The 22383-nt window shown below is 38.2% G+C and overlaps 1 protein-coding gene across 1 annotated transcript; it reads left to right on the top strand.

The window, feature by feature from the left end:
- The first annotated feature begins 12510 nt into the window (after nt 1-12510).
- On the top strand, nt 12511-16650 carry LOC115925927 (ryncolin-1-like). Its single transcript, XM_030989976.1, has 4 exons — nt 12511-12585; nt 13549-13694; nt 14959-15220; nt 16002-16650. The coding sequence occupies exons 1-4, from the start codon at nt 12537-12539 to the stop codon at nt 16253-16255; spliced, it is 711 nt and encodes a 236-aa protein (XP_030845836.1). The 5' UTR covers nt 12511-12536; the 3' UTR covers nt 16256-16650.
- The last annotated feature ends 5733 nt before the right edge of the window (nt 16651-22383 follow it).

Below are 22383 nucleotides of genomic sequence, written 5' to 3'. Positions count from 1 at the left end.
AAATAATAGGGGCACTTTTCAAATTAAAATGGGTACTCTTCCTATGTAAAAAGGGGCACTTTTGGGGTATTTGAAAAAGTGGGGGCACTGTGCTCCCATGGGAGCGCCGCCTCTGCCATCATCATCATCATCATCATCATCATCATCATCATCTTCATCATAATAATATTAACCCTAACTGTACTGGGCTATTTTGAGCACCTCACTGACTGCGGGGGACTGGGAGCCCCCCCCCCCTAAGATCTCGGCCGTTGAATGTCCGATGAACACGGAAATTTGCAGGTTTGTAGATATTTACGTAAGGAACACGTTCGTATAATTAGTTTTTTCCTAATATGCAAATTTTTTGTCGTTATAGCTTAATTAAGTATACAAAATGCTAGTTTTATGCATTTTACAGAAAACTCTACATATTTGTCTGTAGACTTGTGAAGAATCTTGAAAAAGTATTGAATAAATGTTTTTTCATCTCAAATTTATGAGGTTTCATTTATGATATTTGAAGATGCATAGGTTAATCTGCATAAATTATGAATACGCAAATTACGCATTCATGAATATCAAATCTGGAAATATACAGGAATCTAGAATCATTACAAAAATAGTCAGACCTAACTTTTTGAATTTTGAACCTCATTATTCATATGACACTTTTTTCTAACACAAAATAGTTATTTTGATGTAATTAATAATGATAATTTATACAAATTGGATGCGATTTTCAAACATTTATTTCCTGATGTATTTTATTGTTTTTTATTTTTTTACTGTATCTATTGTTTTATTTCTAATGTATTCTTTTGTTTTGGAATACATCAAGTTTTGAGAAACATATAAAAGCAATTTGATATCAATTCATATCTCCCACTCTCTCACTCTCTCTCTCTCTCTCTTCGCGTCTATCTTTCTCTCTCCTTCCCCCCCATCTCTCTCTCTCCCATACCCTTCTCTCTCTCCCCCCCCCCCCCCCTTTTCTCTCTCTCTCTCTCTTCCCTCTCTATCCCCCTCTCTAGCTCTCTTTACCCCTAGCTCCTCTCTTACTCCGCGTCTATACTATTTTGTCTCTTTTCCCCTTACTCTGCCTCATTAATAGTGTGATCATGGTTACTATGTTCATAATAATTAATACCACCGTGCTATATACTACTCCGGTCACGCAGGAGGTGGACCAGTGCATAAAGATCTTTATGACAGCTCTTTTTGGCATTGCCGAGCCTCCTGTGATTTCGGATGAAGGGGACCGAGACAAACATTGAAGACCTCGAAAGCTCTTTTGTACTGGTAAAGGGAATAATATATTGTACAGATTGATTCTGGATAATCGCAGCAATAAAACAAATAGCAAAAAGTCAATATGAGAGAGAGAGAGAGAGAGAGAGAGATCAAGCATTAGAGTGAATACTTGTACAGCTTATTATTAAAGAAGTAAGCTGCGAGATTGATTCTGGAAATGAAATTTTGTTTTGTTTTTTATCAGACAATCTAAGAATGGGGAAGATATATGGATGTGGGTGTGCTTGTGAGTTTATGTGTGCGTGTCAGAAAGACACAGAGAGGGATATGTAGAAAGAGATCAAGTCGAGAGATTAAATGGGTATGTGAATCTAAGATATATACCGCAAGTCTCAAAAAAGGTGGACTGCTCGCAAAGTCTCCAAAATGTTTATTGCAAAAGCATCAGATTGTTTGGTGTCAACTAATACATAGGATTGAAAATTGTCAATGATTATTTTGATATACATCGTTTGGGAGACTTTTTCGCTTTTTTAGATGAAGTATAGAATATAGTTCGTTTCACAGCGCTCATATCCTCCAATATCACTCGGCTGATGGAGCGTGACATATGATTATAGGTGCTTTATATAACATTGCATGAATTCCTTTCTACCGGAACCCATTTAACATCCGGACAAAGAGTGGCAAAAGTATATTACTGTCTCACCAAAGGACACTATAATGTCGGATCAGGGCTTGAAATCACAACCTTCGAATATCCAGTCAAGTGCCTAAACTACTCGACTACACACCCCACATGTGCCCAGCCCTAAGTCTAAGAGGTGAATCGCAGTTTGGTCTGCTGCAGGGATTAACTTAAGCCGACTAGTAAAACCCCGTCTGAACGCGGCTTATTTAATCTTGAAGACGATTGTCTAAGGTTTTCTGGAATCATTTTTTCACCGTGTTGGAGATACACAAATGAAAATTGGTGTCTTCCCAAAGGACAATAGTGTTATGTGGGCATGGATTTGAACTCCGATCATTGTAGTACATAGCTCGGTGAATTATCAACACGACCACGATATCTTTTTATATATTTGTCAACTATCAACAGAGCCGACCTGCTCTCACTGATGGGGAACCCCTGTAACAATGGAGATACTTCTGCCACGAGAACTTGCACTCCGTGTAGATATTCCTGTTATTCATAACGTTAACTCTCTTATGTAATCTTGAAGACGATTGTCTAAGCTAAGGTGTTCTGGAGTTAGTTCCTTAAGGACGTAACTACAGTACCTCCTACCCTAATGGCAAGTGGGTGGGGGGGGGGGGGGGGGGGGGGGGGGGGGGGGGGGGGTAGACAAAAAGTGATAGCAGGAATTGTTGATAAAAGGATAATACAATTACATGAATAGATCATATTACCACTTTTCATATCATCCAGTCACGCGATAGCTGATCATACAAATCATTTATTTTTGAGCTGGTAAAATCATTTAAAACAATTTGTCATCCCTCTTGTCAAATTGGAGTATCATGACTTGTGCACGCTCCGGCAGGAATATTTTCAGCGGAGTGGGGGAGAAGGCACCGTTAAGTGTAGAACCGTAATTACAACTAATACTGGAATAGTATTAATGCTGCAAATGCTTTGATCGGTTAATTTTTTTATTTCTTCTTCTTTTGAATAATAAATTGGAAACAGTAATTATAAACTCAGCTCATCTAACAAGGCCCTAAGGTATAGACAGTTTAATAGATGTCTACTTAGCGTTAACAATCATATCAGTTATGTTGCTAAGTGAGAGAAAAGGTATGGGTTACCTCACCTAACAACACGTAACATATGCAATTCGCATTCTCGATATTTAATATATTTATTCGTAAAACAAGCGAATGAAATTATTTTTTACTGAAGCACTTAAAAATGACCCTTGCATTGAAGTTATGTTTAACTTTATTTTGCAATTTTATGAGCGAGGCCTCGACTTGCCAAAATTTTATGAAGAATTGTATAATGTCAAAGCAATAATCATTACATTTTTATTTGAAGTACTGATACTACGTCTCGAATGGTGAACCACATTATTTTAAACCTATATAACTATTTCATTGTTTGCAATACTTTATCTAGCCGAGTCTAGGTCATATTACTTTCGTCTCTATGAAGCCAATGCTAAACTCAGAAAAAGGTTGCATATATATATTTCCTTTCAATTTTTCATCCCGCCCCACGCATGTAATTGCTATGCAACACTGCAATGGCGTAGCGTGGGCCCATGAATTTAGGGGGCACTGTGTGGGGGAAGGGAGTGGAAACCACGTCTTGCACTGAAATGTGAGAAAACATGCAATTATGACCATCGTGAGGGGTGCAGGTGATCCGTGCCTACTACAGCTACGCGACGCAAAACGTAATGCGTACGTTGCTATGTGTTCGCCACCTAGTTGATTCCTGGACTGAATTCAAATGTGAGAATAGTCACACTTGGATAGAACAGTGTTCCATTGCGCATCATCATCCTGACGTGAAGGACTCCATGACTGAGGATTCACAAAAATGGTAAGAACTGACGGCCAAAAAAGAAAATGATTGTATAGATGACCATATGATTTATTTCGTGTGAATAATAATCACAATGATGATTGTAAAAGTTGTTTTCATTCTATACAAAAAAGGGTTACTGTGTAAAAGTCGCTATTAAAAGTAGTGTCCTTCTTGTAGTAAAAGTTTGAAGTTTAGATTTCACAACTGTTAGGCGTACAATTTAGGAAAAGCTAAAGCATATATTCTTTTAAACTTGATATTAGTTCAGAATACCACTTTTATCAGTAGTCAGTCATTTAACTGGCCACAGAACTGCCGTAATTAACAGGCGCAAAGTCTTGGCAGACACTCTGCTTGGGTGTGTGCCTGTTTACTAGACCCGCCTTGCTAAGGGCCACAGCCTATTATCGTCTGACGAAAGCAAAAAATAATAAAAAAAAAACTTAAAAGTATGATCCCTTCAAAGGGGGGAGGCATGTTCTCGAAGGTGTGTACTTAAAGGTACTATGTCCCATTTGCAGGCCAAAAATGAAAAGGTTAAATTCCAACGGCATTTGAAAGATAATACTAATTTAGAACTTCCCTTAAAAAAAAAGGGGGGGGGGCTTGAAAATGTCTTTAAGTGGGAAAATAACGACTATTAGTTGTCGAATAGACTTAAGAGCTACAGAGACAGTAAGTAATAGACTGATTTTCAGACAATTGTACCGAATGATCGGTTAATGTTGGCCATTACATGAAGTGGGTTATTTGATGTAGACAAAATGCTCATGTACCATTTACAGCTCGTTTTATGTATGTTATTACCAAAGAAGGAAAACAGTCAGGCACTCACTCACTCAATAGTGCCTGACAGTGAAGTCTAGCAAGTAAACGGGTTTCCTTGCATAATTTGAATATCAGGACACTGCTAACGTTTAAATTTCACAGATGGACATACATGACATATTCATAATTCCTGATATGTTTTACAGAATTTGATGTTGGCTGCAAAAGGGACAAAGAATCTTTAAGGTTGGCCGATCCCACTTGGGTTAAAAAAGAGAGGAGGCACGTGACCGCCTACATCTGCATGATAGTCGAGATAATATATGATAACATAAGCGAAATATATACATAGATGATTTATTATGAAAGAGTTTAATCAGAACTCTAACAATCAAGATGATTTATTTGTTAAACCTGTTTCTAATTACAGACCAGTATACTAAAGCTTCATTGGAAGTGCGTATATGGCACGGTAATCTTCCTTGCTGTTGGTATGTACCCTACTCCTCAAACACAACATTTCAAACCATATTGAAACCCTATTTGAATGATTGATAGCTATGTTTTCCCGAATTATTTCATACGCTCGTGCTTAAAATTCGTCATTATTGATCTTAAACGGTGGTCATTATTCCTTTGTATTCATAAATCTTTGTGCCACCTTTTTGTCTATTCATCTCAGAATATTCACCTCAAATACAATGTAAATCTTATTTCTATATGTCTGGTGTGTATGTTTTAAAAATACATTACAGATGTATATGTTTTTATTTACTTAAGAATAAATGTTATACTATCCAAGGGGCACATGTGCCGCATCCCGGAAATAACAAAGGAGGGGGAAGAACGTGAAAAGAAAGTGATATAACGACTTTCATCCACAAAAGGTGGCCTTGTTTATTATCATAAACATAATACGCTCAGTGCACCTAGTTCCCTAATGTCAGTGCCCCCCCCCCCCCCTCGATAACCCCATGCAGAAATCCACAATTTCTTTGATAATCTTTTTTTTTTTTTCTTATCATTAACTTTTTATTTTTATTATAATTTCATTATTATATTATTATCCTCATTATCATTATAAAGATTATGTTATTGTTGGTAGTGGTTTTCGTGGTAACATAATCATCATCACCATCATCACTATCATCATACCACTATCATGGTCAACATCATTATCAGCATCTTCATTCTGGCACACAGGTTTACCCGCGCCATCAGATGCGATCGAATGGACACAAACCTGCCATAAGAACGCGTTTGGACTCAACTACACCTTACCAATGTTCAACGAGTGTCGGCAGAAGCAACACACCAACGGCAGTATGGTACAGACGATTCCGAAGCTCATCCCTGTTCCGACGGTGGATAACGATTGCCCTAGACAGAATGGAAAGTTAGGAATCCCTCCCGGATACAGAACCTGCAATTTTCCTGGTAATCATTTTTTTTTATAGACCCCACCCTTTTTTGTAACCCAAAAGTAGGCGTTAATAAGATGGCACTCGTTTTACGAAGTTAAATTATATGAAGGTTCATTTTCCCGGAATAAAATTTCAAATTCCGGCCTCGGTGGTTTATTATCCCAAAAATTAAATAGGGTATACAACTCCCAAACTTTTGGGCTGTCCAGTCCTGAGGTTCTTTCTACCAAGGGTCCATAATTTCGAAAATGATGTAAGGTTTCATACTTCAGTAAATGGAATAGGGCTCATAATAATTATTCTAAAATTTCTTAATTCCGAGAATAATATAGCTTTCTTAACCGTTCTATTGAATTTTCGGATTGATTAACATTTGATACTACAAACCCATGCATTTTCCGAATTACGAACCTCCGGTTAAACAAAGCTTGGGGGAAATGGCATGTACAATGGGGGTTGGGAGTGGGGGGGGGGGAGGTCCTTCTCTAAGCCCCCGCGCTCAAAATAGTAAACCTCACATAGAACAGAACACATGCACCTTTCTTCATATATTTATTTACCCATCGAATCTAAAGGGCGAAATCCATCCTGGTATCAAATTGGTTTTAATGGAAGTATAAAATTGAAACGAACCCGTCAGTGAAAATTTAATGTAAGAAAGTTATGAATTCCGAAGTTGAGACCAACCAAACACAAGTTGGCAACACTGTGACGTCTCTCGCGAGCTCCTCCATAATATGCTCTGTACATAAGATTTAAAAAAAACTTTAATTTTCTTTTTTTTTGATAGCGGGATAAATTTTTCCATACAGGGGTAGAATAAAGATATATTTACACTATTATTATATCCAAGGTGCTTTTACGATTGAACGTTTTTTAGTGCAGAGCAAAGGGTGGGCTTTTAGTTTCATAAAAGTTTGAGAAACGCTGGTTTAAGTGGTCATAACTTCCTTTCCATAACCATCAAACACCATATTCTCAATGAATTAACCCGTTACCTTGCAAACCTCACGTTAAGGGTTCTGTCAGATTTGTGTTTTCCTCTCTTTACGGGGCCATAATGCATTCAAGATTCAAAGTACCTTACAAAAATAGAATGGAAGACCTTGTATTGGAATAAAATCAGTAATTAACTTTTTCTTTGTTGTACCTCTTTCCAAGCTTTTCACCTTATCACCTTTGTGGGTCAAAAACATATGTTGTTTAGCTCTGCTGCTGATTTCTTTCTACACTTCCATGGCCATGTATTTTCTGTCATGCATTATAATCTGAGTGGAAATGATGCCATCTCTCCTTCTCTATCTCTCCCCTTTCCCTTTGGACCTTTACCAACTCTCCCTATATTTCTCTCTTTTATCAGTCCTTCGAGCTTGAGTTCTCTTTCTCTTTCTCTTTCTCTTTCTGCTCGTATTTCGAATGTGATGCTGCTCGTATTCTTCTTTAATATTCTCATTTATATTCATACCTGAATTTATTCATGATGTGATTCAGAATTGCATTTGAAGTTCTTGCTATCACATACATTTTAACTGTCTTGTTATGTTTTGTGCTGAAAGCCGGAGGACCGTACCTGATCATAGACTTTTTCTTTATAGAGTCTTGACTCCTTTCTGGCTTTCAGCACACGTTGTTGTCTTATGTTTTACGTATAACATTTTACACCAATGTAAAATAAAATCTTGAATCTTGAATACAAAGTAATATGTACCGGCGTATTTGAAAGAGGAGAAAGGGGAGCAATATTTGTCCCTCCTGATATTTTTCAACCAAGGGAAAAGAAAAAAAAAACTAGAAGGGTGTATAGGGTGTGGACAATTTTTGTTAGCTATAGTAAGATTGCACATATAGAAGCGCACAAGGTGAAAACATTTTGAGTTTGTTTGGGGGAGGACAATCACCCCCAGCCAAACAGCGGGACAATTACACCCCCCAGGACAACCACGCCCGAGGACAATTACCCCCCGAGGACATGTTTCCTTCTTGAAATTACCCCCTGGAAATTACCCCCTGGAAAATCACCCCCGCCTCGAGTAATCGGGGGAGGTTGCCCTTGAGGGTGCGGGGGTAACGGGAGCCCCGAGGAGAAAAAATAACCGATTTGTTTTCTTCTGATGCACAGGGGTTAATTTCCGGGGGGTAATTGTCCTCGGAAATGGTTGTCTTTGTTTGACCTTGGGAGGGGGAATTGTCCTAGGGGTAAGGGATTATCGACCTAGGGAATAATTTTCAGGGGGGAAGTTGTCCTTGGGTTGGTTGTCTTTGTCGGTAGTTTACTGGAGGGTAATTTTCCGGGGGATGATTGTACAGGGGGTATTTGTGTCCTTATATGAACTATATGGCCTATAGGCCTGCACCTCATGGACGCAAAAATTCAATGAATGAATGAATAATTGATAGATACATCTTATTTAAGTATAAGTACATGTGCATTTGCTGATGGAATGATAATGAAAAAGAGAAAAAAAATGATACTTATATGCCGTTAAAAGCTGGCAGTTTCTTCTTTCCATTTCCGTATAGTTAATATGAAGTCATAGGTTTTCCTTTTGATTGAGTAATCAACCAAAAAGCAAAAACAAAACATGCTCACACGTCTCATAGACATATGCATGAACACACACATACACACACGCACACACACACAAACTAAGTTTCTTTCCTTTATCTTTAATAGATTGTGACAAGAAGCTCTGTGAAAACGGCTGGTGCGAGGAAACTATGGAAAGCTATCTATGTCACTGTTCACCTGGTTTTCAAGGGAAACATTGCAATGAGCGTAAGAACAATAATCCCAAGCATTTGAGTTCTGATAAAGGTTTTGAAAACATAATAAGAATATTTTGTAACTTTCCTATTTTGTGGGTTTTGAGGAATATCATAGCAGTATACCTTATAGTAGCGATTGTATATGATTCAGAAAGTTTGAATGTGTATAAAGTAGAAGAAAATATCTTGAGGAGAAAAGATAGAGCCCTAATACGGAAGATGCGTGGTATGAAACTGTTGTCAGAAAGAACATGCGTTAACTCAAGGAAAGATTGGGTCATTTACCTGGTTTTCGATTCCCCCCTACCCCCGCCTTTCCGCTTTATCCCCCCCCCCCCCCACTCCGGGGTCGGAATGATCGCATGCGTGTTACCAAAATGTCCGGTAAAGGGGTACTTTTCACGCACCAAAGTCCGGCTCGTACATACACAAAATTGTCTTTACACACCGGAGGGGGTGTTTTCAAAAGGAGGGAACATGCATATGCGTACCCTAAATAACACTGAGTGGGGGCCCGGGGCTTTATCCCCCTTTTCCCTTGATAAATCCCTTACATAAAGAGAGTGTATTTTTTTTTCTTTTTTTCCAATCATCATGAAATTGGCACGGTTTAACGTTTTTTATAGTCTTGTTCAGGCGGAGGCAATTTACCCCGGGGTAAAGGTCGTGTTAAAAGCTATCCATGTAAATAAGGTAGGTGTAAAGGTCGGAGTAGGACCGTGTAAACGATGGTCGTGTTAGCTACGCCTACCTTTACCCCGACCTATTTACTCCTGGATTTACTTATACGACTAGAGGGTAGCGTAAGTTGAACGTGCGGATGCTCTCACTAAAGGCCCGGTCACACAGCCTTTCGCGTCTGTATCGCGGGTAAAATTTCGCGATTTTTTTTGCCCGTGGTTGCCCGTGGTGGAAAATGTGCAAAATTGGCTTACCCGCGGTTTACCCGTGGTATGCCCGCGGAACAGACGCCGGCGACTGTTCCGCGTCCTTATCGCGGGTGAAGCGCGGCGGTACCGCGGCCTACCACGCTTACACGCGGTACACACGCTAATGCACGTGATAACAACGCGGTACAGACGCGGAACAAACGTGCTATGACCGTGCTCCACCCGCGATTACCCGCTAAAATTTCGCGTCCAATTCCGCGTGTAACCACGTCTTAACCGCGGCCGTAGCACGTCCTAGCACGTTCGTTCCGCGTCTGTACCGCGTCTTTACCGCGTGTGTACCACGTGTACCGCCCGCGATTACCCGCGGTCTAAATTTTTGGGCAGCCCAAAACTTTTTCGCGCGGCCAACCGCGTGTGAATTTCTTACCGCGTGTAACGACGGGTAAAGTACGGCTGTATCGCGTCTTTATCGCGACCTCAAAGCGTCCAACAGCGTCTGCTTCACGGGCAGACATTTTTGGCCGTGATTCGGCCGCGATACGCCCGTGGAGGGCTGTGTGACCGGGCCTTTACACTCGGGGGTATCTGTGACCTTTCAGTAGAATTGTTTGTTACAATCGAAAATAAAAATTAGATTTCGCACGGTTTATGCGCAGGCGGGTTGAGGTCGACTAATGTGGGCGCCGTCACTTACATTACGCTGGTCGGTGTAAGGTCGTGTTAACTTAATTGTGGCAAGTTAAATAAAATGAGGTATTTACTGCTGTAGGGATTAACTTACACCGACTCGCCAAACCCCGTCTGAACATGGCTAATATCATATAAATTCCCACAGTCGGAGGTTCCATAAAATGTCAGTAGAGGTGTTATGGTTTTATTACATACATACTTGATACGTCTAGATGTGAAATGTTGTTGATAAATAAGGCATAGGTTAGTAGTGAAGAGATCTTTTTAATTCAAAACCTTATCCATGTCATTTGATATGCGGACTTCTATTGAAATTATTTCAGGTGCGGTAGAAATAGTTGTATGGAAGAGCAGCAGGGATGACAAATTGTTTCAAAAAATTCAAATTAGGAATAGGACGAGGAAATGAATTTGAATGAAGAGAAGATAAAATGATAGCGGAACAACAGATTTTTGAGCAAACAAGTTTAAGAGGATAAATAAGGACAAAAAAAAAAACCTGAACAGATTAAATAATGTATACAGCGTTTCTTTCTATTGACAAGAAATATTGTGTGTTTCTGTTGTATACTTCTTCTATCTTGAGTAGTAATGTTTTAGTTGTTTTTGCTAATAGAAAACATAACTTAAGTCCAGTCCAGTTGGTGGAGTTTATTTGAATTTAATTCAAATTCAAAGTCTAACGTGAATATCCATATATATGTTTATACATGGAGAAATCGTACTTTTTTGCATTTCAGAAAATTCAAATCAATTCAATTCATTTATTTATTCAACCATCGAAATATACATACAATCAAAATAAGTTACATAAAAAATTTAGCAGAACACAATGTTGGTTTGATGACCCCGGAGAAAAAGGGCCCAACAAATTAAAATACATAAACAGATCAACAATACATGTACAAAGAAAATCACCATCAAACATTAATATAAACAAGGAAAAAAGAGAAGTACACTTCTAGCAGCAGCAGCAATATATATATATCGTCGAGTATATATGAGGGCAAAGAGAAAAAAAAAAGAGCGAACAAGAATTATTATCAAGAACATATTATGAAGAAGTTAAGATTTCCCTGCTTAGCTTTCTTTCTTCATAATAAGCGCTTAACTGCATCGAAATAATCGTAATTGGTGAAAATGGCACGATGCTACTTGTTAATAATAGATTATTCTGCTAAAAACGAATTTGCAAAAGAATAATAGATTTTTTAAAGCCGTTTTTAATGTTAAGTGATCTTCAGTCAAACAGGGAAAAGAGGCAGAAGGAGAGAGAGAGGGGGGAAGAGAGAGAGAGAGAGAGAGAGAGAGAAAGGCAAATGGCTCTACATGCATCTCCAACTGCGTGGAGATTTGCAAATTTGGCTCAATGTTTTGCCCAAAAACCTTAGTGCCGGGCTGGGATATGAACCCTCAAACCTTGGACTGAATGGCAAGTGAATTATGAACCAAGTTGAAATGTTGTTTATTGTCGGCGACAAAAAGCGATAAGGAAAGCAAAACATTCCAAGCGGGCCCCATTCCTTTGAATTCAGGGGTGGGGAGAGGGGTGGGGGTGTAGAGATCATTTGGAATTGTACTTGAGTAATTTGGGGGAGGGGTATAGTATCTATAAAGCGCTTATAGAGATATTTGTATTTAGCGCTATATAAAAGCGGAATATTATATATTATTATTATACAGCCCCTAAGATGTACCAGCATTAGACAAATTTCAATTTTTGCTTTGTTAAAGTTGTTCGTTTGATACATCTTTCTAGAATTCTGACAGCTGAAATATTAACACTGCGAATCGTATGTGACCCCTATAGTGGGGTTTTCTGTTAGCCCTGTAGACCATTTCAGAATTACAATATGATTTTCAAATGAACGTGAATATCCACAAATATTTGTATACATGGAGAAATCGCACATTTTTCATTTCAGAATAATCACTGCCAACAGGCGGCCTTTTTATTAACACTTCATGAACCTTATACGTTAGGTGCCCCCCCCCCAGGTACCCTCAATACCCCCACACCTAAAGGCCATAGGTTTATTATCATTCTTCTCTTTCTTCTTGCTTTTGTTCTTGTTTTCCTTCTTCTTCGTATTATGATCGTGATTTGTATTATTATTATTATCATTATGATCATCATTATTATCATCATAATCATTATTATTATTAAATGCTTTCTATGAATCTTGTGTCACGGCAGAAACACCCTTAGTATTGGCTGACTTCACGGACATGTCTACGATCATACCGGCCGAAATGACGCAAGTCACCGCCACGGACGGTGAGCATTTCATAGCATTCCCGTTGTACACCTGGTTTCAATTCCCTGGCGTAGGATTGTGTTATTTTTATCAAATCTATGATAGCTATTAATCTATAAGTATTATTGTCTATACGGTGTCACCCTCATACTTCGCGTCAAAGACGACAAAGGTCACTAACGCAGTCCTACGTCAGGTGAATAACACCTCCCGCTCAACGTCCGGCGTTATAACCGCTCCGTGCCTCTTGTACACGAAGCGTCATTCTTGTGACGCATGGCTGAATCAGTGAGTTGTGTGGTGTTTGACGCACCATGGGAGATTGACATTCAGGAATTGTCAACAAAATTAATAAAATATGAACAGTACAAGGGTCCTTTGGAATAACTGACTCACACTCTGTAGTCCTCATCTTTTGAGGCACTAAATAGCAGCAATTGTCGATCAAGATTAAAATGTAGATTATAAGGCCATTTTTAGTCTAAACGTGTTTTTTCTCACAATGAGATGTTTTATTCTATACCCTCCCGGTCCGCATTGTGGTATGGTCACTCCTCCTGTTACTAGTCAACTTGACATTTTCTTTATTAAGTTTTCTTTAAACTATATTTTTATTATAACACCATCCCTATACTACGTCGCTGATATTGAATTCCTGTCCAGGGCTCTCATCCACCACGTAAGGTGCTCAAAGAACTCCAGTATTACCTCAGTTATTGTCTCTATTAGCTAGGCTACCGATTCCGGAGCTCTCGACATTCAGAAGGTCTCTCTTTAGAACCAGTCAGGTGCCCATTTATTACACCTTGTAGGAAATATCGCAATTTAAGAGGCAAGACATGTATATCTCCCTGGGTCAGAAGTAAACCTTGTCCAAGGATGTAAGTACCAAGCAAGGATCGAATCCGGGACATTCTCCTATGAGAGGCCGGTCCAATGAAATTCAATTCTCTCAACTACGACACCTTTGTATTTCCTATCAGTTCCGAGGCTGCCACGTGACTGCGCTGAGATTCAGACTGGTGGACCATCCCATCTCAGTGGGGTGTACCCCATCTATCCCGATGGAGTTAGTGATGAACCTCTCTTCGTTTACTGTGATATGGAAACGGACGGAGGTCGCTGGACGGTGAGAAATGACGGTGATAGCTAGAATGGCTTTTGTATCAACCCCATCTACGTTTAACATGATCGCAAAGGTTTTCAAGAAACACGATAGTAACTTTCTTTAAAAAATGACGCTTGCCTTGTACGTCATCTATTGAAATATGCGAACATAACAATGAGGTATAACGTAATCCGAAAAAGAAATTCTATGGGAAATACAATAGGGTATTACAATTGCCCTTTCGTTGACTTTTCGAAAATGGATCGTGTTAAGAATCAAACTCAAGAGCATTATTTACCCTAGACCGAAAACTTCAGTCTCTCTAATCGTCGGTTGTTCCACTGAGACTACGTCTGGCTCCATTAGACCTCCGATTATGTATTGGGGAATGTCAACAAATGTCAGTTTTATTAAAGATATGACCCAAATCAGACGGTTATTTCTGTCTATATTTACCCTATATCCTATTGCATTCATCAACGTTGTCCACTCTCCACCCATGTGTAAACAGGTATAGTTTACGGTTAGCACATGGCTGCAATGACCCCGAATATACACAGATCTTCAAAACATCAAGAGGTCCCACTATGTACATTTTTAAATAAAATCATGGTGTACACTGCTTGTGCATGAATGAATAATGATTACATAACTTTTATGAGCACGTATCCAGTATTTCGTCTCGTGTATTTCGAAATTTGTTCTGCAATGACCTTTATCTGCTCATGCTCAGACTGCAACCGTGAACTGGCCTATTGAATGGCCCTCATGAAGAACAGAGTCGATAGTGGTTATTGATATTGATTTGGTTGATTTTTTAATAGTCTTTGCCATCGCATTCTTCTTGGCCCACAATTTAGACTGCGTATCCTTATGATTGGAGCGAAATGTGGTAACATCCACTTTTCTTCGTGTTGGTACACTTTTCAAGAGTAATTCTATAACATTTAATAACACACATCTCATCGCAAGTGTAATTAGTGTTCTGAATTAATTATTAATACACACACACAATCTCTCTCTCTCTCTCTCTCTTTCTCTCTCCCTTTCTTTCTACATCTTTCTTCATCTTTCTCTCTTTTAATTTTTTTTCTCTCTCACTCTATTTCGATATCTGTCCCTCTCTCTCTCTCTTTCTTTCTTTCTCTTTATCTATCTCTCCGCCTTTTCTCTCCCTCTCTTTTTTTCTCTCTCTCTCTCTGTCTCCCTCTCTCGTTCTCTATCTCTCTATCTTTCTTTCTCCAACCCCCCCCCCCCCTATGCCTCACTCCCACTCTCTCTGTAGGTCTTCCAGCGTAGACAAGATGGTTCCGTTGACTTCTATCTTTACTGGTCCGATTACAAATACGGTTTTGGAAACGTTTCCTCCGAGCACTGGCTCGGTAACGACAACATCCACCGTCTTTCCCGTAATAAGACCTACGAGCTACGGATCGACCTCGAAGACTTCGATGGACAAACGCGCTATGCCACCTACAGCAATTTCAGTATTGCGGACGAGGTCGCAAAGTACATCCTGGCCCTTGACAAGTACTCCGGAGACGCAGGTATGAAATAGGGCGATCCTGCGATGTGTCCTATACATGATATTAATCATTTTAATTCATCAAAAATATGGTTCCTCTTGGTATCACTAATATTATCAATTGGTCAAATCAATTAAGGTGTCTGTTTTTCTTTTTTCGACATGAAATAAACGGGGTATGTCGGACCAATGTGGAATCGCGGAATGACCCAAGGGTATACACGATACGTTATGCGGTTAATACGGCCATGCAGTAGGCTAATGCGGTAATACAGTAAAAAGGCAATTCTGTTATACTGTAATTTCTTAATATGGTTCATTGTAATACGGTTAAAGGCCCTGTGGTAATACAATCGTAAATGTATATGGTTAAACGATAAAACGGTTATACGTTAATAGTGTAATACCGCAATTCATTTATACAGTTAATATACGATTTTACGGTAAAACGGTATTTACCATCAAACGCTCTCTCACATATGACGAGGTAAACGAGGAGGGGGTTTGTTGTTGATAGTTTTTGTTTGCTTGTTTTTGTTTTCTTTAACCCGTAACAAGATATAAAGTCGAGAAGTGAGGGTTGAAGAAAAAAAGTATCCGTGAATAATAACGAATGCTCACCCACACGCATCTGTCTGTTACATCGAAATACAGAAGACACAGCATTCACCGATGGACGGACAAACGGACGGCTTCGTACAATACATACACGCAGCATCAAGTCGAGTACGGAGAGATCGTGTTAATATCGAACTAATTTATATCATGTGTATACCATAAATTCTTTTTTCATTTCTATGCAGGTGACAGTATGTCGTTTCATGCAGGTTATTCGTTCAGTACACGGGACCGCGATCATGATGATGCAGCGGGACACTGCGCCGGTTATTACAAAGGAGGCTGGTGGTACAATAAATGCCATCGTGCTAACCTCAACGGCCTATACCTGAACGGTCCAACCACACAGGAGGAGAAAGCCAAGGGTGTGGTATGGGATGTATGGCTCGGTCATTTATACTCCCTCAAGAAGACGGAGATGAAGCTTCGACCGACGTAAATAACAAACGACTGTCATAAGAAAGTGCTGGTTTACCACGGGGTTTCGTAAGCACACTTAAGACCATCGCACTTTATGTTTCGTATCTTATCACACATAGCTTCTAAGCATTTTTCTCCTTTAATAAAGACACAAATTACAACACCCTCAAAACACTGTTACTCATTTTGGTATCGGTTTAACATAAGGGGGTTATGCAGTGTTGCTGTAATAAGTGTTAAAAAATTTCGAGGGTTATTCGGGGAATAAGCACTGTAATGTTTCTTACGGCTTTTTGAAAGAAGGAAACCTCAAATTAGAATATTTGCTAAATGTTGTCTGGCAAGATTTAATTATTTTCTACAAGAGTTTTAACAAAAAAGATGCAGTGAATTATATCCATGTAAATATATTGTAATTCTGTAATATTGTTATATTGTAATTCTATTATTGAAAAATTATGTCCTGAAGTATGTTAAACTTTAGCTTATGTGTATCTTACTTGATGATCGAATGCCCACAATTATACAATTTACACACAACTGCGCCAGCAGTGTCAATTTTGACAGACATGGCGCATTATAAATGTTCACTATTATTATTTAGGAAAGAAGCAGAAATAGAGAAAACTACCACCATTGCTTTTTGTGCACCTTATACATACATGTATTATTAATATTGAACTGACGTGTTTCACAAACTTTATCATTGGTCATATTGTTATTAGTATTATTCTTACCATCATTATTGATTGTAGAAAACGTACTTTAGAGAAGAGACTATATGTAGGGAATTATGGAGATAGATATTATACGAAGACAGTTCTTACATTCTTGCATATAAAGTAACAGTCAATCTACTAGTTCTCAATTTTAAACAGACACACAATGATGATGAAATAATCATGAATTATTATAAAGTATCGATGTTCATGCAGCCTCATTCGTGTTTAATACTTCAGAATGTAAAAAGCACATTTTATTCATATTAAATTGTTTGAATCTCATATAAATAATCTATCGTTTATATCTTCGTCTTGGTCCTTACACTTTTGGAATTCTCAAGAACATCTCATTCATATTTCAACCATTTATGAAAGGTTAACTCAATGAAGTGTGCAGGTTTTGTGTGTATTGGGCGATGATAGGAGAATGAATTTTAAAGGAAGAGTTATTTAAAAAAATACAAAAAAAAAAAAAGGTTAGGGAAAGGAAACCAATAGAGACAAGCGTCCAATATTAGGACGTGTTGTGCAAGTAATTTACCTTCTTTCCATAGTATTGTCTTGTTTCAGTTTGTCCAATATTAATTTGAATTCATCCAAAAAAACATCACAAGTAATAAAAACAAGCATTTACTTAAAAATACAACTTCTCCGCCTGAACTTTATAAAACGTCCCATGGCCAAAATGTCTCTGACGTCAGCACGGAAAGATGTTCATTGCACCACACTGAATGGTCTCAGCTCTTTTTGGCCTTGCCGACCCCCTGTGATGCTGGATGAAGGGGACAGTGATAAACCTTGAAGATATCGAAATCTCTCCTTTAATGGTAGAGGGAATACTTGTACAGCTTAGCATTGAAGATGTAGGCTGCAAGATTGATGTAGTGAATTTGATGCACGTATAGGAAAGATGTAGAAAAAGAGACAAATACAACCATTTTTTTTCCTTTGCGCCTTGTACATATTAATATTGAACTGACGTGTTTCGAAAACATTACCATTGCTCATATTGTTATTAGAATTAGTATAACCATCACTAATGTATTGTAGAAAACTTAATTCAGAGAAGAGAGTATATGTAGGGAGATAAAGAGATAGACATCTTACGAACACAGTTCTTGCATTCTCGCATATGAAGTGACAGACAATCTACTAGTCCTCAATTTTAAACAGACACACATTGATGATGAAATAATAATTGATTATTATCAAGTATCGATTTTCATGCAGCCCCATTCGTGTTCAGTAATTATAACATAGTGTAAGAAGCACATCTTATTAATACTAAATGGTTTTGATCTTATATAAACATTTTCTCATTTATATTTTCGTCTTTGTTGCTACCCAATAAACAGAACACTGAAAAGTAACCTCTTTTGGAAGTGTATTTTAAGTGATTTTGAACGATAGTGCCTTTTGAACTAGATTTAAACGTTATCGACACGTGCCTTCATTTAAACAAAAAAGGTTCTCCTGTTCACGTTTTCATCTAACCTAAAAACCACCAGTTTATCACGCGACTGGAGTAACGTGATTCCTCTTACCTCTGTAAATCAAGTGTTTATGACCAAATAACCACTTGACCAAGCAACGAGTTTTTTGTCCGTTAACCGATGGTGGCGATGAATACGTAATTATTTGGTCTTGTAAGCACCTTTATTGATTGGTTTCACAGGTTATCCAAGGTTGATGGTAACAATCACGTTACTTACACCGGCTAATCGTCTAATTTTTCTGTCCGTGAATCTCTGGTTATATTAAATTAGTAATTCTGAGGTGTCTTACACACCTTTTTAAAAGGTTTCAAAGTTACCATAAATTTTTTGTTTATGATCACGTGGCTCAAGCTGATTACTAATTTAAGCTGTGAATACGTGATATGTAGGTGTGAAAATTAGTAATTATTAAGCGTTTTAAAACACCTTTTTAAATGGTAGTCAAAGTTGCCATAAGTTCCGCGGTGATGATATCGTTACTCAAACGGATTATTAATCTAAGCTGGGCATACGTGACTTTTAGGTGTGAAAAATTAGTAATTATTAGGTGTCTTAAAACACCTTTTTAAATGGTTTCAAAGTTACCATCACTTTCTTGGTGATGATCACGTAGTTAAAACTGATTACTAATCTAAGCTGTGAATCCGTGATATTTAGGTGTGACAAATTAGTAATTATTAGGTGTCTTAAAACACCTATTTAAATGGTAGTCAAAGTTGCCAGCAGTTCCGCGGTGATGATCTCGTGACTCAAACGGATTATTAATCTAAGCTGGGCATACGTGACTTTTAGGTGTGAAAAATTAATAATTATTAGGTGTCTTAAAACACCTTTTTAAATGGTTTCAAAGTTACCATAACTTTCTTGGTGATGATCACGTAGTTAAAACTGATTACTAATCTAAGCTGTGAATCCGTGATATTTAGGTGTGACAAATTAGTAATTATTAGGTGTCTTAAAACACCTATTTAAATGGTAGTCAAAGTTGCCAGCAGTTCCGCGGTGATGATCTCGTGACTCAAACGGAATATTAATCTAAGCTGGGCATACGTGACTTTTAGGTGTGAAAAATTAGTCATTATTAGGTGTCTTAAAACACCTATTTAAATGGTAGTCAAAGTTGCCATAAGTTCCGCGGTGATGATCTCGTGACTCAAACGGATTATCAATATAAGCTGGGTATTCCGTGTTTTCTAGGTGTGAAAATGAGTTATTCTTGGGTGTCTTGATGGTTTCACAGTTACCATTTAAGTTCCGTGATGATAATTCCGTGACTGTTGGCATATTTCTATGTTCACCAGTTGATAACTGACTGTTGGCATATTTTCATTGCGCCAGTTGATAACTGGAATGTGCATATTTCCAGTTGCACCAGTTGATGACTGAGTGTTGGCATATTTCGAGTTGAACCAGCCGACACCAATTAATTTGCATATTGAATATGGGGTGCGTGCAGATCTATGTTTTTTAAACAATTTATCTGAATTTACAGCATATTTCTTAATTACTGATGATTTAGTTATATGCAATTAATTTCGAAAATACTACAAATATAAATCACCAGTTATTAGGACATTTCGCTACTTCGTATAAATTACATTTAGTTAAACATGAATAAGGGAAACATTAACTATGAACTAAAATAATTTCAATAAAGTACAAGTATACGAAAATTTTTCGATTAATTCAATCATGTAAGTCTACTTATTACCAATGCCCTTACATTGGAAATACAGACGTACCAGTATTGAAGTATTGTTGCTGCTCAACTGGTTGGAAGTTTTACCAAATGGTTCTAATGGCTCAGCTAGACCAGTTGAATTATAACTGGCCTGGATCAACTGGATCATTTAGCCCATTTCAATTTCCAGGGTTACCAGTTGGCATTAAATGGTTCATCAACTGGACCAGTTACAACCAGCTTTCTCTTCTGTGATGTTTGCACCCCCCCCAACCCCCTCTAATCCCAAACTGCTTCCGGCGCGCCTGGACGTAATTCTGGAAGATCCAAGACACGATGTTCAGAAACGGGATGAGAACGTCATTATTTCGGTTCATTTATTGTGTAACATTTGCGTAATTATTGGGTGGAACGCGGGTTACAGTAACGTACTTCCTCTTCGACGTAAATTTCACGTGAATGAAGAACATGATTCATCTCAAGTCAGCCTCGTAATATTCACGTGAATTTCACGCAGATATTTTGACTAAAACTATCACTAACGCTTCACGTGTTTCTTTGACGCGATAATTTCGTTTATGAAGATGTAATTTCATAACCAAACAAACACGGGAATATTAGGTTTACAAACCATGGTCTCCAAGGTAGGGATAATCACGTTATTATAATGGTGATATTGCAGTGACAATTGCGTGATTTAGTGTACGTGTGTTTTAAGTTACCTAGTGCAATAAACGTATTAACACATTTACGTAAATGTCAGGTGTTTGAAGAACGTAACTCTCCTCAAATCGATACCTTAATATAGACGTGATTTTCACGTGATTTTGTTTATTGGGTACTCTTCTGTAGTTCTTATTATGTTATTCTTCTTTCAATCATTTATGAAAAGGCAACTAAATGAGATGGGAAGGATGTGTGTGTATTGGGCGATATTGCGAAGGTAGTTTTAAAGATACTATGTACCTTTTGCAGCCAACCTCAAATTCTGTAGAACTTCTGCAAGAATTATGAATATGTCATGTACAGTATATCCTATCTGTGAAATGTAAACGTTAGCAGAGTCCTAATATTCAAATTATGCAAGGAAAACCATTTACTTGCTAGACTTCACGGTCGATCAGACACTATTGTCAGTATTGAGTGACTGACTGGCTTTTTCTTCTTCTTTGGTAATAACATACATAAAATGAGCTGTAAAGGGATTTGTCTACATCAATAACCCATCTTGTAATGGCCAAAATTAAACTGATTGAATCTTTGCGCAGCATAAAACGTACGACCATGCGGTACAATGGTCTGAAAATCAAGACTATTACTTTTTGGTTCTATTGCTCCTAAGTCAATTTGGAAACTAATAGTCGCTATTTTCCCTCTTAAAGACATTTTCAAGCCCCATTTTTTTAAGGGGAGTTCTAAATTAGTATTATCTTTCAATTGCCATTGGAATTTAACCTTTTCATTTTTTTGGCCTGCAAAAGGGGCATAGTACCTTAAAGGGATCCGGTAACTTTGTCTCAGATTCTGAAACAAAATTCTGGATTTAGCTCATGATGCAATGATAATTATAAACCTTTAGGTCAGTCAGGAACCCCATGACTTTTACAAGCCGATCGCCTGTCTGATTATCAAGATATTTATGATTGGAATTACAAATTTTGAAAACCGTTCGCCTGACGGTTTTCATAACACTACAGTCTATTGGGGAAAACGAGTATGGTAAAACCGGTCACTCAAAGATTTTTACTTTTTTGAGGCACTTCTTGATCATTTTGAAGCGCAATTTTTTTAGGGCTTCAATATTACACCATATCACAGACACTGATAACAGGTAGGGCGGTGTATCTCAGATTTAACATTGTTAAACGATCCCTTTAAAAGGAGAGGTATATCAAAAAATACCAAGATACAAAAAGGCTAGGGAAAGGAAACAAATATAGACAGGTACACAATCCTAGGACTTGTTGTGCAAGTGCGTGTTTTTTTTTGTGTGTGTGTGTGTGTGTGTGTGTGCGTGCGCGCGCGCCTCAGCATTCTTGTGGGGTTTTATGTGCGCTTCACATACCCCTTGTGAGGCATTTTTACTTTGTGGGGTATTTTTTCAGGACCCCACAGAGTAAAGTCTTTCAAATGACTGTATATTCGGTGTCCTATGCCCTGCGGGGCATTAGAAGTGGTACCCCATAAATGACTTTTTGTGAGCGTGTGCTAAAACTTGCACACTTTTTTATGGTAACATCGTAAGCAC

Source organism: Strongylocentrotus purpuratus, unplaced genomic scaffold (assembly GCF_000002235.5).
Source record: "Strongylocentrotus purpuratus isolate Spur 01 unplaced genomic scaffold, Spur_5.0 spur5_scaffold_19, whole genome shotgun sequence".
Lineage (NCBI taxonomy): Eukaryota > Metazoa > Echinodermata > Echinoidea > Camarodonta > Strongylocentrotidae > Strongylocentrotus > Strongylocentrotus purpuratus.
This window is presented reverse-complemented; position numbering and strand designations above follow the sequence as displayed.

Excerpts from the sequence above, each read along its gene's own strand:
- LOC115925927 (XM_030989976.1), top strand. The coding sequence starts at position 12,537 with ATGTCTACGATCATACCGGCCGAAATGACGCAAGTCACCGCCACGGAC. Across the intron at positions 13,695-14,958 it reads CGGACGGAGGTCGCTGGACG|GTCTTCCAGCGTAGACAAGA; the intron begins GTGAGAAATGAC and ends CTCTCTCTGTAG. Across the intron at positions 15,221-16,001 it reads CAAGTACTCCGGAGACGCAG|GTGACAGTATGTCGTTTCAT; the intron begins GTATGAAATAGG and ends ATTTCTATGCAG.